Source organism: Onychomys torridus, chromosome 2 (genome assembly GCF_903995425.1).
Source record: "Onychomys torridus chromosome 2, mOncTor1.1, whole genome shotgun sequence".
NCBI lineage: Eukaryota > Metazoa > Chordata > Mammalia > Rodentia > Cricetidae > Onychomys > Onychomys torridus.
Window position 1 is genome coordinate 82,328,343 of NC_050444.1, and position 13,002 is coordinate 82,341,344.

A 13,002-nucleotide genomic window follows, 5' to 3' on the forward strand; every position below is an offset into this window, starting at 1 on the left:
CACATTTTAGAAGCTATATTTTGTAGACAAAACTTTCTCCTCTAGATCTCAGTTTCTCATTCAGAAAATGCTGACAATATCTATACTGTGTTAAATGCTGTAAGAATCAGTGGCCTAATCCATTATATACCCAGGGAATGTGTTTGGTAAAACAGGGAGCGGGAAAGCAGCCAGGCATCATCAGTGGCAATGTCACAACAGTGGTGGAATTCCAGGAGCAGTGGGCATGATATTTTCATACTGAAGAACTTCAGTGTGTAACTTCCTACTGTGAATAGGGTCCCCATATCTTGAGCCCTACAACAGATAGCTAAGCACATAACAATAGAATCATGTGTATTTAAAAGCTGGGGAGGGGCTAGGGATGTGGCTTAACAGGTAAAACTCTAGCTGTACAAATGTGAGAGTCTGAGTTTAGATGCCCAGCATCTACATACAAGCTGGGTAGACACAGTGACCCACCTGTAACTAGGGTCCTTAGGAAGCAGAGACAAGATATCCCTCCCCTTCTATGAGCTTCAGGTAGCTAGACCCACTGAATTGGCAAGCTCTGGGTTTTAGTGAGAGATATTGCCTCCACATATAAGGTGCAGGGTGATAGAGGATGATATCTAGCTTCTGGCTCTATAAGCATGAGCACACACATGTACCTGCATCTCTCAAACATCTATGGTGACACATGTGTGAATACACATTAATCACACACACACACACACACACACACACACACACACACACACACACACACACAAAGTAGGGGAGACCTAGGTAATGCTTTCTTTATAAGACTCAATTTAAAAAAAGAACTTCCATCAGCTAAAAACATGGGATTGATTAAAAAAAAAGCTCTCAAAGGGCTTCTGCTTGCTCTGCACATAAAGCCTTGCCTCTCAAAATCTATAATGAATGCCTTTATCAGTAGCAATTGTCAACCATTTAGAAATTAGTTCCCTTTCTACAAATTTGTATTGGTTATTTAATATGCATTAGGTTTATAAGCAGTTAAGAGGATAGCTGGTGGGTTTATGGACAAGAACTTTGGAGCTGAAATAACCTTGGTAAGAGTTCCACCTTGGCTTACACCCTATGAACACCTTAGCACACTGAGGCCCAGTATTTACACCTGTGAAATGAGGCTGAAGGTGGTTCTCCCTTAGTCTGCCTGTGTACTAGGCATTTAGCGACATGCCTGGCTGTGTGTGGCATAAAGCTTGTGCTTTTCAGTTGGTGGTTTTAGTCTTTATGCTTCTTGGGAAAAGGTGTGACTCTGAATCAGAGGCATCAGACATGAAAAGCCTGTGTTATATCATAGGGAGTTTCACTAAGCAGGTATTTCTGAAACATGCTGATTTGGCTTTCAAAATGATGTAATTGCAACTCTGTGGTGTGTCTTCAAGTTCATCTTGATTGAAATGGGGCTGAGGAGTTCAGAGGATGCTTGACTGGGAAATGTGGGCAGGTTACAGTGGGAACTTTGTTCTGGAGGGTGAGAAAAGAGGTGTTAATTACACTTTAGGCCTTAAGACTGAAGAGAGAGCCCCAGGAACATATGTGTACGGACTTTCAGCTTCTTATGTGAGCACCTTTGGTGGGCTGTGGGAGTCTCTGGAAGAGAAGGGCAGTAGCGATTCTCTGTTAATGGGTTGCTTGCCTAATTTGGAGGGACTCTCAGGATTGTGCACAGGGGTCTGGCAGCACTGTTCTTCCTAGAGGAGGAGGGAGCGTCTCTGAAAGAAGTCTGACCACAGTGGGGAAGAGAGGCTCATGCAAGTGCAGGGACAGAGGAATAAGACAAATAATAAGCCAAGTGTCTATAAATAGGAGGACGACTACATGGTGACTATGGTATCATCTCAGGTCCATTGATAAGACATGCACATGCAGCACAAAACACCAGGAGTGAGTGATGCCTTCAAACAGTGTTCAAAGAATTCGTTGTATTTTGAATTCTGTGTATTTGCATATTTCTGGAGAGAAGAAAAAGTGGTAATATTTATTGCCTGTAGACAGAACCATGTGCAGCGACACAGTCAGAGACTCCAGTGTTATTTTCTTTTTAACTCTTGGTTTTTGTTGCCTATTAAAAATAAAATTTCCAATTCATCAAGTATGTAATAGGCAAGGCAAGAGTTAAACAGTCACTCTTTGTGTCATGTTTAAATCTTATGCTGGTCTTTGAGTTAAGTCTTCTTTTCCAGATGAGGGGCTTGAGACTTGCCCAAGGTCACCCAGATGCTAAGTGGGAGAAACACGACTAGTCTCTGAGAGTTTGTTCAGAGACGACTGGCTAACCGCTAGGTTGTACTGCCATCCCTGCAGTTCTGGGTACTCAAGTGTGGACAGCTGGTAGCCAGACAGAGATCTCTTAGGAAGAGGAATCATAGCAGACTGTTATCAGGAGGTAAGGGGGAAACCCTGATTTTGAGGAGGATTCACAGTGGTGTGAGGGAAGAAAGAGAGAGAGGAGGGAATGAGCAAATTCAAGGGAATTTGAAGCTGGGGACTGACGGTGAAGTTAAGCATGTACTTGCTGTGTTTAGATTACCTCTTCTGGCCTTTCCTGGTCCCAGAGCATGGATGTGCAGGCTCATGGACACACGCATGGTTACACATGGTTCACATGCATATATGCTCTTTTCTCTTTGGCTGTGAATTTAAGACCCCATAGAGGGGAGGCTAAGGGGGTCTTTCCAAAAGAAGCAGGCTCTGCCTTTTCTTTTGTTCTTAAGAAAGCAAATCAACTCATGCTAATTTTTTTTTTCCTTTTGAACTACAGGGCTTCTAGAGAAAAAAACTCAGCAAAATAAAATCAGTGATCAGAAGTAAACTTTGAAGAGCAGTGTTTATAAACCAAGATCAGTCTGTGCCTCTGATCTGGAGCCATCCTGTGGCAGCCATGGAGAGAAGGAGATCAAAGTTGGGGTGGGGTCCTCTGGAAGGCAGCTATGATAAACACTGTGCCACCAATGCCTGAAGTGGGGATACTATGTGCAGGACGAGCCATGCTTTTCCTCCCATTAAATTAATACACCGTCTCCATATCTTCAAGTACCGGTTATAGTTTCTGTGGGTTGATTTTTGCAGCCCCTTACATCCTGTCTCTTAACACAATAACATGTCTGTCTTGGTGCTGGGAAGAGAGTTCAGCCTGTATTACTGTGTAAGCATGCTGACCTGAGTTCAATCTTCTGCAGCATTATGGCATTATGTCACACTTGTAATCTAATCATTTGGGGAAGTAGTGACAGGATCCCTGGGACTTGCTTGCCTGCCAGCCTACCTGAACTGCTGAACCTCAAGTCTCAGTCAGAGCTATCATATGGAAAAATAAGGTGGTCTAGGAGATGGCTTAGTGGGAAGTGAGGTCCTGGTCCTGAGTTGAAATCTCCTGCACCTACGTAAGAAGCCAGGCATTGCCATGTGTGTATAATTCTAGTGTGTGTGTGTGTGTGTGTGTGTGTGTGTGTGTGATCTCTGGAGCTTTCTGGCTATAAGTCCAGCTCCAGGGTCAGTGAGAGACTTTGTCTCAAGGTAGAGAGTGATAGAGCACCCCACTTCCTTTCCTGGCCTCTATGCATATGTAGGTTTGAGCACCTGCATACTCACACTTGTGCACATACCATATCACACACATATAAGGGACACACTCTCTATGTTGTCTCTCTGTCTCTGTCACACACACACACACACACACACACACACACACACACACACACACACCACAAACCCATTCCTGCACTCCCAATACAACAAAACATGTCTTAACACAGAGAGTAGGAAACTGGGGCTAATAGGCTCTGAGTCCGTCAGATTAGTAAGTATATACATTCATTGGTTATTGGTCATCTGGTTTGCTTATTAAAATAATTGTAGTAACACTCAAAATAAGCTCATCATAGTAGAATGACCTTTGGCACAGCACTTCAGTTTTCTGGGTCTCAGATTCTTGATGCTGCAATAGAGGAGGCTGAGTCCCTCTGTGTGTAGCTAGCTCATCATTTCTCAGGTTTTATCCTTTCCCTAGGATTTTTCTGATTTCTTCCTCTACTTCCTTTGAGGTAGCTGTCTCTATAGAATGCCATCTTGACTCTTCCCTCAGTTTTCAAAAAGTATGACCATACTTCCAGGTCTTTCTTTCTCTCTCTCTAAAGAGTCACATACGTTTTATGGCCATAACAACTGTGCATCTAGCCCTCTTTTCCTTTCTCCTTGGCGTGGCTGACAGGGAAAAGCATCTTATTTCCCCTCTAGAGGGCGCTTGCATATGCTAAAAGTGTCCATTCAAGTTTGTGAACCTCATGAACCTGCTAGTCTTGCCCGTTCCATCGTTAAGTTTGCTAACCATAGTATTGATAGCTCATGTAGGACATCTTATAAATATTAATCCTTGCAGATCTGGGTACCATGTCTCCATTGTCCCTCACCTAGTGCAACTGTGACATTTGACCAAAGAACAAAGGATTGTGTTCTTGGTATGTACAGTGAAAAATAAGGAGGAGATTTTGGAATTTAAAATGTCCTGTAGTTGCCAAGATGATGATATATGAGAGATACCATGGCTAGCTTTCCTTCACAGAGCCTTTGCTACATGCCAGACCCCATGCCATGGGTTTTACATGAATTAATTCACTGAATCCTTACTACCCTGCTAGGGAACTGTCATCAAACTCTTTTTTTGGTATAAAGACTTGCCTACCCAGTCTAGGAGAACAGTCTATTTTTGAAGGAAACAGGATCCAAACTCCAGCCTGTCTGCATCAAGAACTCTTGTAATCACACAGCCCTACAGGAAGAGGATTCTTGACTTTCCTCTCTCCTCTCCTCTTTGTTAATAGTACCCATCATTGCTATGGCACCTGTTTGTTTACAGTACCTGTAGTTGCTATGGCACTGACTGGCTGGGATCGCCTTCCACCACTTATTCCATAGAGTTCAATTTCATACTCAGTGGCCTCTCTGAGACCTGTTATGTCCCTGGTACGTTCAGGGGAAGGGAGGATTATTTCTTGTGGTTCGGATTGCTTTTTAGTATCTCTGATCCTGAGAACAAAACTGTCGAAAATCCCTTCATCAGCAGTCCAGGACAGACGGAAACCACCTGGAGTGGCATCTGAAACTAGAAGGTTGTCAACTTCCGGTTCAGCTTCTAGAGGGAAAGAAGGTGGTGGGAGAAGGAGGAAACAGAACATTACTTAGCAGTCCATACAGTCTTCTTTCTGGTGGATATCAGAATGCAGTGATGCCTCAGTTTTCAGAGACAGAGTGTCCTGAGATACCAGGAAAGAAAATCATTTCATATTAATAAGTCTAGTAGGGTGAGGATAGGGAAAACACGGAGTTGACACATTCAATACAAGCCAAGCATACTCTTGCATCTGTGAGTTTTGTCTAAAAGTAACTGCATAAATTCACATCTGGACTTAGCATTGGCCCCTCCCAGGCATTATTAAACAAGTTCAAAGCCATAACTTGTTTACATTTGCTCTCTGTCTTCTAGTGGCTGAGTGCCCATCCTCTGTGAGCGCCTTCTCTTTTCTTTTGAAAAGACAAATAAACCAACTTTAATGATCTGTGGAACTGTCCATAATGATTCTAATGATCATATTTCCCTCAAGCCTGAGCAAAATGACTTAAAATATTGTGGTCTTATGGCTTTGTTCGCAGGAACTGCTATACATACAGAAGAAAGCTGCCATTCTTTATTTTCTTTCCTGTCAATTTTATTTTCTTTCTGGTTTAGCCGTCAGGTAAGTGTTTAGGTGGTAGAAGGAGGTTTGAAACCTCATGAAATATCTTTAAATATACTTTGTACCCAGGGTTTCATTTTGGTTAACTAGACAAAACTCAGTGTCAAAACCAATCTGAAACTGGGTTTCCCAAAGTGTGTTCAAAACAAACTATTCCTGTTGTTTCCCCTTCCTTTACAAAATATCTCTTGTCAAACAAGTTTGGGGAATACTGCTCCCTGTGAGATACACAAAAAGATATTCTGAAAAGCCTGTTTGGTCAAAGCTCCTGCTTCCAAACTTATCTGAAAATGAAATGTCACCAAATGAGATCTTTGAACAGTCCCTAGAGCTTGTTTTCTCCAGAAATACTTTGGGAAACACAGAATTTTGACTGTTAAGATCATTAATGTGATATAAGAAGTATTAGTCTTAAGAACATTATGGATTAAGTCTGTGTTGAGGACCCTCTTTGATATTAGTTTTTATAAAAGACCAATTTAATGAATTTCATTTAGTTTCCAACAATAAGACAACTAGGCAGGTTGGTTAAGATCACAGGTTGAGGCTGAGATAGCAAAGATTTTAAAATACTTTTTCAAAATATACTCATTGGTATATTTCTTTTGAGAAGGCTGAAATATAGCTGGGGACCAGTCAGGATGGACACAAAGGAAGGTCAGTGGAGTAAGCATGTAAGGACTATGGGCAAGACATGGACTAAAGGACTTGAGACATTGAAGGGAAACATTTCGACCTTCTCCTTTCTAGGATGGGAGGAATGAGTACTCATTAGATATTTGAAACAAGAGAAAGCATGGGGAAAACATGAAAGAACAAGCCACATTTGTTGATTAAATTGGGAATACAGACAAAAATGTTAACATCACAGTGGTCCTGTGGACAGACTACACGAAAAGGGACTAGGAAGAGGAGAATATGGCTCTCTTGAACTGAAATACCTGTAACAGCCTCAGCCCTCAAGGGCTTGGTTTGATGCCCTTGGGTGAAGCCAGAGACCAGGACCTCATAGCCAATACCAGTTATGAGGCCTCTAAGCTCCAGCTTCCTCTGGGTTCCTGAAAGGGTGAATTCCTGGGGGTCCAGAAGCTTCCCAGAATCCACCACCGTTACTACAAAGCTGTCAAAGGCATTCTCCGATGCCATCCAGGAAACTGTGAACCCGTAGGGATTAGTGTCGGAAATGGTTAAATTTTCCAGAAGGGGCAAGGCCTCTGAAAGAAGGGAGGAGTGAAAATGACTCAGGTTAGCAGCATTGATTTGGCTAGGGCAGCTCATGACTCCAAGACACTGATAGACTGATTCCTAGCCCATCATCCCATGATAATGCTCATGACTCCAAGAACACTGACAGATTCCCAACCAATCATCCCATAAGTTAGATGCTCAGAAAAGGAACATTTAGTAATAATGTCTTGGATACCCGATGGTGTTGTGTAGGGTGATTTTTCTCAACAAGATTATGCAGCAAGTATCATTCCCATTCATAGGTTAAAAAAAAAAAGTCTCTAAGTGGTTGAATGATTTGGCCCAAATCTCACGCTAGTGTGTGATAGAGCAAGGTCTTGCAATCAGGCCATGCACTTTTCACTATAGAAATATGACACCTTGTGTAAGTTTGGGACCTTTATCTATTTTTTGCTGTTTCTGGTTTTAAAGCAAATCAGATTTTTTTTATTGTTGTTGCAAGCATATTCTCTTTTTGATATATTTCATATCTTACTCTGGTTCATATTTTTAATCCAGTCATTTGGGCCAATTATTGAGTGACACAGCTTCATGAGCTTGGCTCACGGGAACAACCAGTAAGATTTGTTGTGTTGTTGTTTGTCCAAATTAGCAGGTTACATTTATGGTCCAGGAAGAGATTTTAAGGTTTGGCAATTCTTGTGCTGTTTACTTTTCTGGGTAAAGTTAGAAAGCAAGAACATGTTTCATTATCATGCCTTTCCCACCATTCACCAAACATCTGTGTTGACACACTTTTTTCCTAGTTGCTAAGGGGTCTTTTCACACACTCTTTGGGTTTCCCAAAGAGTGACATTATGGCAGCCAAGTTTCTGAAAACAACTCCCTGTTGAGGAGGCTGCACATCCTTGATCCAGTAACATAATGATACTGTAAGGGAGGCATTGCCACCAGCCTGCTAACCTTCATTACATTGATTGGAAAAGAAAGACTTTTCCAAGGTCCCAGATCTAGTACATGGGTAAGCTGGGATCCAACATGGGCTTCTTCCCCCGAGTTCAGTATTCTTTCCACATCCCAACCCAGTGCCTAAATTAGTAAACCCCCAGTGCTGGCACATCCTGAGGCATAGAGAAGACTGAAGGAGAAGTCCCAATACATCCTCTCCAGTATAATGGCCCACAGCAATGCTGAATCTAACTTACTTCCTTCCTTCCTTCCTTCCTTCCTTCCTTCCTTCCTTCCTTCCTTCCTGTCTTTCTTTTTTCCAGCTAATTGAGAAGTTTCAAAGTGATAAATAATCTTGTACTAATGCCCATGGTCAAATCCTTGAGATATAGAGAAAATGTTTAAAAAAGAAGTAATTGACATCTGAGTGAATTAGTGAATGAATGCCTTCATCCAGAAGCAGAGAGACTTAAATTTTGCTATGGCTTGAACTTCCTGGGGTGATTGGAAACAGTTGATGTTTTTTTTTTTGTGGGATTTTTTTTCATGAGAAGATTTCCCAAGAATTGTAACTTTATCAAAGCAAAGATGAAATCATATTTACTGTTCAAACAGTCTTGGTTTGTAAAACAAGGGTCTCAAATGTTGCTTTTGTTTAGATAAGTGCTTTCTTTTATAGCTGGCCTCTGTAACTCCAGGCCATCAAAGCAGTGAATTCCAGTGAAAACAGGCACTTTCAGGCTAATTAGTCAGTCAAACGTTTGTCTCCCCACACCCCCAGTCTTTCCTATTCATTTTTTCCCCTTTTTGGCACGCCTCTTTCAAAGTGAAGAGTCTTTTCACATTATGGATTATCAGAAACAATGCTGTAACTGGATCGTCTATGCTTCCTTCCTGAGAGCAGCACTTTGGACCTGCCTTTCTTCTCTCTGTTCTGTGGGAGGTCCTGCAGAAGGTGGCAAGTAAGGGCCTGAGGGGATCTGTGTGCTTGGGCTAGGAAGACTCCTCTCATTTTCTACTGTACTTAATAAACAGCTTATGTTCACATTTGATGATTGAATAGAAAAACAAAATAACCATTTAAAATCTTATGCTGTATACCCAATGTTCTACTAAGAGGAAATTGTAATACATGTTTCTATTGTTTCATTTGGGCTTGTTGGTTCTTTTAGTTATTTAATGTGCAGGAATGAGGAGAAAATTTAAGACCTCACTCATGCTGGGCAAATGACTTTTACCTCTGAGCTATACCCCAGACTTCTTGTTTACTTTTAACAAGACCACTTTACTGTTGGGAAACAGCAGGAGGGACATAGTATCCATAAAGGATGCAAAGTAGTTACATTTGACCGTGTTTGCTAGATTCCTAATATAGGTGGACAGGAGCACCAGCCGGTTCTCCCTTCCTTAATACAAGGAAACTGGGGTTCAAATAAATTTGCAACTTGCTAAGGCTGTGTTGGTAAGATGATGTAAGAGAGTTTTAGAAATCAACCAGGCTTGATTTCAGCTACCATAAATATTTAGCTGTACTTATTGACATATCTCACTTATAGTAATTTAGACTCTGGGAGGAACTGGCTTAGTGAAGGCAGATGACAACATCTGTTTTCTTAGAGTTACCATTAGTAGAAGAGAATTTCTAAGCAATTTTTTTTTCGAGATTTGTCAAGTTAGAAACTTGCTTTTCTGAAACCATATGAAGCCTTTACCATTGATAGGTAAGATCAGGACAAACAATAGGCATCATGTCTTTGTGTGATTCAAAGAGATGACACACGTCAAATTTGATAGGTGGGAAAGTTTAGCATTGACCTGCCTTCCTAGGTTGAACTTGTCAGTTTGTTGTGCTTGGCTGTTTTGAGTAAGTTTTTTGTTTGGCTTGGATTTGGCTTGGATTTTTTTTTTCTTTTTTAAACACAAGCTATATTATTTGGAGGACTTCAAGGATACTAGGATAGGCACTTTACATCCTACCTGCCATAATTTATGGGCAAAATTCCTGCTATAGATTTTCACTAATATAGATTTTACTCTTTATCCAGACTCTATGTGTTGTGGAAAAAACATCCTATCAAATGGGCACGAAGATTCCCAAAGCTCTATACAAGTGTGAAGAGCTCCCATGAGGGGCCGTGATAGTCCTCTCCTTCTGAGGAGTGGCATTGCGTTTCAGGGTTAGAAATTTACATTTGGTGTCTTTGCTATTGTTTGCAACCCGTAAGAAAATATGGTAAATACAGTATATATATTGTTGGAAGGTTGTTTTTTTTTTCTTTCTTTTTTTTTTTTTTAATATCCTCATCACAAAAGGTAGATGGCATGATTCATACATTATTTGATTTGCTTTAGTGATTCTACAATATATACATATGTTAAAATATCACTTTGTACTATATGTATTAATTAACTTGTAATATATATATATATATATATATATATATATATATATACACACACACAAATAATGTAGATTAAAAATAAAAATAAAGACATTTACATATGGACTCAAGACTATGTTTGGGATTGGATTTTCTTTTAGAATGCCTATCTCCTTTTCCCAGAATCCTAAACAGACAATGAGAACCTTTGAATACCTGTAACAACAAAGGCAGTGAGGGGTCTGGTGGGGTCACCAGCCCAGGTGGTCCCTGTCACACTGACATCATAGGCAGTGTTCTCCACCAAGCCCGTGATGTGAGCTTGCTGTGTGTCTCCCGGGACTGTGAGTTGCTGAGACTCATGCAGTGAATGAGCATCGCTCACATTGATAACAATCTTTGCAAAAAGCCCAGCTTGTGTGGTCCATGACACGTTGAAGCTGTCAGGAGTAATATTGCTAAGGATTAGCGTGCTCAACTGTGGTTCTGGCTCTGAAGGGAAGGAACATGGGCAGAAACAAAGAGAGAGGTGTTACTAAAGGAAGCAGTAGATTTCTTCAGAATTTTGCAACAGAATTTGAATGTATGTATATATCCAAATACTTGCAGAAAAAATAAAAAGAAAGAAGAATGTTAGGCAGTGTCTTTGCTTGCATTGGCTATATGACTAAGAAGTTATTGCTTTTTCTGCAGATGCTCATTTAAAGTGAAAGGGCTTTGGCAGACATTTGTGAATGGAAGTTCACCAGTCATCAGAAGTACAGACAGGACTCATATAAAAGGTAATGTGGCTCTATTTCCCCAAATCTCTGAGGTCCACTGGCCTTACAAGATGTCCCAGGAAAAGACAGCTTCAGGCTGAGCACCCACCATAATCAGCAACCATTTTCTTTTACCTTAGAGATTCCCAGAGCATGCTTCCCTTCAAAGGCTTTGATAAACTTGTTCTTTAAATGAATCTGTGCAATCTATTTCATCCCAGCATTGCATAGACTTAGTGACCAATGAATCCCCTGTCTTAGGAATCTCTCCCAGTGCCTCAAGAAGCTGCTGTCCTACTGAGCATCCTTTAGAGAGCACTTCTTGAGATTTTCTTAGTGTTCATCTGACCTGTATGGATGCACAAATTAAAGGCTAACATCCATACTTATGTGGAATTTCATCAAGGGCATTGGAATGTATGCATATTAGGAAAATCTGTGTCTCACTCCAAATGCTATGAAAGTGAAGATGATTTCCATTAATGAACATCTGGGAGCTGTAAAAGATGTAGGAAACTTGAAGTTAAGCTAGAGTTCCTTGATTGGGAAATTTGTTTAGTGGAACCACTATAAAAAGGGAGCTCTGTTGAGGTAAAACTTCTCTTGTCCCTTAAACAGGCATTAATGAGCATATTAACATAATAGCCCTTCACAGCTAGTGTCAACTGAGATGTATGTGGTACCAGACTCCTAGTCATTTATTAAGTAATAATAATGTGAAGTAAGTCAAACCAGGTTGCATTTTAAAGAGAAGCAGTAGTCCTAGAAGACTGAGCTTGTAATAGGATTTAGGATTGGAAAGAGGCAGACTATTTTTCCAAACCTGGAAGTTGTTTCCCTTCAGCTCTGATATTTGGAGATAAGCATGGGCTCCTCTGAGTGAATTTTAACTGTAAAACTGCCTGGCACAACTGCTCTAAGGTCTCTAAGGATCAAACCAAGCAGGGACAGCATACAGCCATAGTAAAGGCATGGCTGTTCTTCCCTGTCAATTTGAGGTGCTGATAGTGCCGTAGTTTTCACGACCACATTGGCAAGTTTTTCCAACCACAGAGAGGATGAAGTCTTCCAGATGGAATTGAGTTCTCCACCATCTTTTGCTGTGGAAGCAATCTCCTGAATTAAAGATGCACCCTGTGACTCTTCTTGTAGGACTATAAGAAGATTGGCAGTGCCTGCACATTCATCATGTAGATGGGGGCCTTGGTTCCTGGGTTAGTGTTACCTTCATTCAATTCCCAGAGGATGCAACCACACTGAAATGTGAGACAGAAGACAAATCCCAGGAAGAGAATGCTAGTTAAGGTATGTCCAGCATTCCATGCAAGCAAGGAACATTTTTCTCCCACCTTGTCTAACCCTTACAAAGACTTCCTCGACATGCTGTCTGCTTCCAAAAGAGACAGACATGTTTAAAGATTTAATGCTCTGCGTATTCACCACATGACGTGTGATTTTGACAAGTTGATGGATGGGAAGTAAGTTCTGGTGCTTTGGAACAGACAACAGTGGGTGACAGTGCATGCTTGACAGAGTAGATGTCAAAAGAGAGCAGCCTATTTGTCATGAATCCAGACAAATGAAAATCTCAAGAACAAGATGGCCATGAATGGGTCTTCCCATGAGGTGTTTTGGTTGCAATTTAGGGTCTCTTAGTTAACATTGTAAGGGTGCTAATATATAAAATCCTGGCAGATGGAAAAAGATTGTAGATCATTTCAGCCCAAAACAGCACACAGACATTCCTTTGAGTGAGATACAGGAGACTCTGATTAGAAAGACCACAGGCATGAGGAAAGATTGTTCAAGAGTGGAGGAAAAGATAGTTTAGGGACTGAAAGAAAATGAGTCATGTTAACTCAATACAAACAGAGCAACTCCAGATGGGAGTGGCTATTTAGGGAAGAACATTTAGACTCCAAAGTTCCTTAATTTGGGGTGACATGTATTTTAAAGCTGCAAAGCTCTGGTTAGATA

The 13,002-nt window shown here is 41.0% G+C and overlaps 1 protein-coding gene across 1 annotated transcript in view; it reads right to left on the reverse strand.

Moving 5' to 3' along the window:
• Window positions 1–13,002, reverse strand: part of Tnc (tenascin C) — an 88,773-nt gene that overhangs the window by 19,891 nt on the left and 55,880 nt on the right. Inside the window, 3 exon segments of the mRNA XM_036179336.1 lie at window positions 4,874–5,146; window positions 6,689–6,961; window positions 10,481–10,756. Of these exon segments, the coding sequence (XP_036035229.1) occupies window positions 4,874–5,146; window positions 6,689–6,961; window positions 10,481–10,756 (822 nt within the window).